We start from the raw sequence: 3,574 nt of genomic DNA, 5'->3' as shown, positions 1-3,574 counted from the left end.
ATGGAGGCGTACGAGCAGGTCCAGAAGGGCCCCCTGAAGCTGAAAGGCGTCGCAGAGCTCGGTGTGACGAAGCGGAAGAAGAAGAAAAAGGACAAAGACAAGGCCAAGCTGCGGAGGCCATGGGGACGAGAAAGAAGAGCGAGGAGGAGAAGAGGCGCTGCCTTGACAAGCGCACGCCGGTGCAGGCGGCCTTCGAGAAGATGCAAGAGAAACGGCAAATGGAAAGAATCCTGAAGAAGGCGTCCAAAACCCATAAGCAGAGAGTGGAGGATTTCAACCGACATCTGGACACACTCACTGAGCACTATGACATTCCTAAAGTCAGCTGGACCAAGTAACTTGCCCCTGGTGCAAAAGACAGGTCAGGTTGGCTGTTTCTAGAATGTCCTACACCTGCCCGGTACATCTGCTGAAACCAGACTTTCCGAAACTTGATTAAAGTCAGGCTCTCCTTTCACTGGGTGTACCTTTTCTATTTGGACTGCAGCATTGTGCTTTGACAGGCTCGGGTCTTTTCTGGGTTAGGGTCATGGAAGGAGGGTACCCTTCGCACCCTGATTGTGGCATCTGTCTTCATCTGCACCATAACACCAGGACAGGAAGCTTCTACCTGTGGCCCACCACACAAGTTCCCACGGTGCTGCTGCTTTTGGGCAACCTGGACATCAGACCACACAGCCTACATTGAGCAACAGCCACCTGAAGCAAGGATGGGACACAGGTCTCTGGCACATACCCTGCCCCTCAATCCACCTGGTGGCTGCCATCGCAGACATTGCTAATCAATCCAGTTTTCAATGATGGCACCTGGAGCTCCAAGCATATGGCACATGTCATAAGCCTGCTTGGCATTCCTGGCTTAAGGACACCAAATACCAGACAATGCTAGGGCAAAGTGCCAGCAGACCTGGTGTGGTGGGAGGGCCCTGTACAGGTTCTGTAGAGCTTCGTCATCTGAGAGTCTGGGTGGACCTCTTGGAGAACCTGTGCACACACTGTTGAGAGAAGCAACTTCTGTTACCATGGATACTGAAAGGCTACCAGGAATCCCTGGAGCTGGCATGTAGAATAAAGCAAGTGTCTGTCATGAAGTGGAGTCTGTGTCTGTGCATGCTGTTCACCACAGGGACACCTTTCCATTCTGCCCTGTGAAGAAGGCACAGCACAAAACTGCTCATGGGGGAAATGAGATGCTTCTGTTTTTTTAATGATGTGTGTGTGTGTGTTATAATACGTGTTGTGTATGCACACATGTAGAGAACAGCTTGAAGGATTGTCTCTCCTACCATGTGGATCCTGGGGGGATTGGATCTACCTCAGGTTGTGAGAGATGGCTGTAGGTGCCTTTACCCACTGATATACATAACTCTCATAGTCCGGTTGACACATTTATTCTGTGTTCCTGCCTGAGGGAGATGGCATATAGGGTGTACGTGCCTTTTAGATTTGGAATTTTTCTGGATTTGGGCAACACTAATTTTGTGATATGTAATGAGATATTGCAGTGATTGTCACAGGTTTGCATACATTTCATTTCTGTTCTATTTGTACCTATACGTATAGCCTGAGGTCATTTTGTATGAATTTTTCTGTCTTTGAACATAGTATACAAAATACACAATCTTGAAGAAAAAAAAAACAGACAGGAGGACCAATGGAACCAAATCAAAGACTCAGATAATAATGCACACACTGTTAATCGAACACTTGATTTTTGACAAAAAAAAGCAAAAAATTTCAAATGAAAAAAAAAAGACATTTAACAAATGGTGCTGGCATAACTGCATATCAACATGTAGAAGAATGAAAATAGATCCATATCTATCACCATGCTCAAAACTCAAGTCCAGATGGATCAAAGACCTCAACATAAAGCCAGCCACATTGAACATCATAGAAGAGAAGGTGGAAAGAACATTTGAACGCATTGGCAAAGGAGAACATTTCCTAAATATAACCCTGTAGCACAGACACTGAGATTAATTAATTAATTAATTAATAAATGGGACCTCCTGAAACCAAAAAACCTAAATATAACCCAGTAGTACAGACACTGTGAGAAACAATTAATAAATAGGACCTCCTGAAACTGAAAGGCTTCTGTAAAGCAAAGGACACAGTCAACAAGATGTTGCAAGGAAGACCTGCTGCTTGTTCATCCCAGCTGCCCAGCTAGCTTAACCCTGAAATAACTACACAGAAACTGTTTTAATTAATTCACTGGTTGGCCCATTAGCTCTAGTTTCTTATTGGCTAATTCTTACATCTTAATTTAACCCATTTCTACTAATTTGTGTATCATCACGTGGCAGTTGCTTACTGGGTAAAATTTCCAGTGTCTGTCTCTGGAGGATCCATGGTGTCTCTCTGACTCTGCCCTTCTTTCTCCCAGCATTCAGTTCTGTCTTCCCTGCCTACCTAAGTTTTTCCCTATCAATAGGCCCAAAGCAGTTTCTTTATTAACCAATAAAAGTAACACAAAGACCAAAGGACCTCCTACACTAACAAGACAAAATGACAGCCTACAGAATGGGAAAAGATTGTCACTAACCCCACATCACACAGAGGTCTGATCTCCAAAATGTACAAAGAACTCAAGAAATTTGTCATGAAAGAACATATAATCCAATAAAAAAATGGAGTGCTTACCCAAATAGAGAACTCTCAACAGAGGAATCTAAAATGGCTGAAAGACACTTAAGGAAATGCTCAACATTCTTAGTTATCAGAGAAATGCAAATCAAAACAACTCTGAGATTCCATCTCACACCTGTTAAGAATGGCCAAGATAAAAAACACTGATGACAACTTACGCTGAAAAGTTTATGGGGAAAAGGGAACACTTCTTCATTGCTGGTGGGAATGCAGGACATCCCTTTGGATGTCAATGTGGCAATTTCTCAGAAAATTATGAAACAACCTTTCTCAAGACCCAGCAATACCACTTTTGGGTACATATTCAAAATATGCTCAATTGTGTCAAAAGGACATGTACTCAGATATGTTCATAGTAGCATTGTTTGTCTTAGTCAGAACCTGGAAACAATCTAAATGCTCCTCGACTGAAGAATGGATAATGAAAATGTAATACATTTACACAAGGGAGTACTACACAGCAGAAAAAAAAACGACATTTTGAAATTTTCAGGCAAATGGATAGTTAGAAAACATCATTTTGAGTGAGGTAACTCAGACCCAGAAAGACAATTATCGTATGTACATATCCATAAGTTGTTTTGAAACATAAAGTAAAGAAAACCAGCCTACAGATCCCAATTCTAGAGAACCTAGACAACAATGAGGACCCTAAGAGAGACTTACATAGATCTAATCAACCTGGGAAGTAGAAAAAGACAAGATCTCCCAAGTAAATTGGGAGCATGGGAACCATGGAAGAGGGTTGAAGGGGAGGGACGAAGCAGGGAGGGGAGCAGAGAAAAATGAAGAGCTCAATAAAAATCAATAAAAAGAAAACTTCGGGTCATTCCTAATTTTATAACATTGGTTCATCAGTAAATTTCACCTCTTTTTTTAACCCCCAGTGCTGTGTGCTAAGCTGAGGACCTCTCACACA

At 42.6% G+C, this 3,574-nt stretch overlaps 1 protein-coding gene across 1 annotated transcript; it reads left to right on the top strand.

Moving 5' to 3' along the window:
- On the top strand, positions 1 to 457 carry LOC119802200 (protein FAM32A-like). The gene is given in 2 exon segments (XM_038313145.1): positions 1 to 109; positions 112 to 457. Coding segments are annotated over 2 exon segments (336 nt in total). The 3' UTR covers positions 339 to 457.
- Positions 458 to 3,574: the final 3,117 nt, after the last annotated feature.

The sequence above is a fragment of the Arvicola amphibius genome, chromosome 15 (genome assembly GCF_903992535.2).
Source record: "Arvicola amphibius chromosome 15, mArvAmp1.2, whole genome shotgun sequence".
In the NCBI taxonomy this organism is placed as follows: Eukaryota; Metazoa; Chordata; class Mammalia; order Rodentia; family Cricetidae; genus Arvicola; species Arvicola amphibius.
Note: the sequence above shows the minus strand (reverse complement) of the source record. Positions and strands in the feature narration are given on the sequence as shown.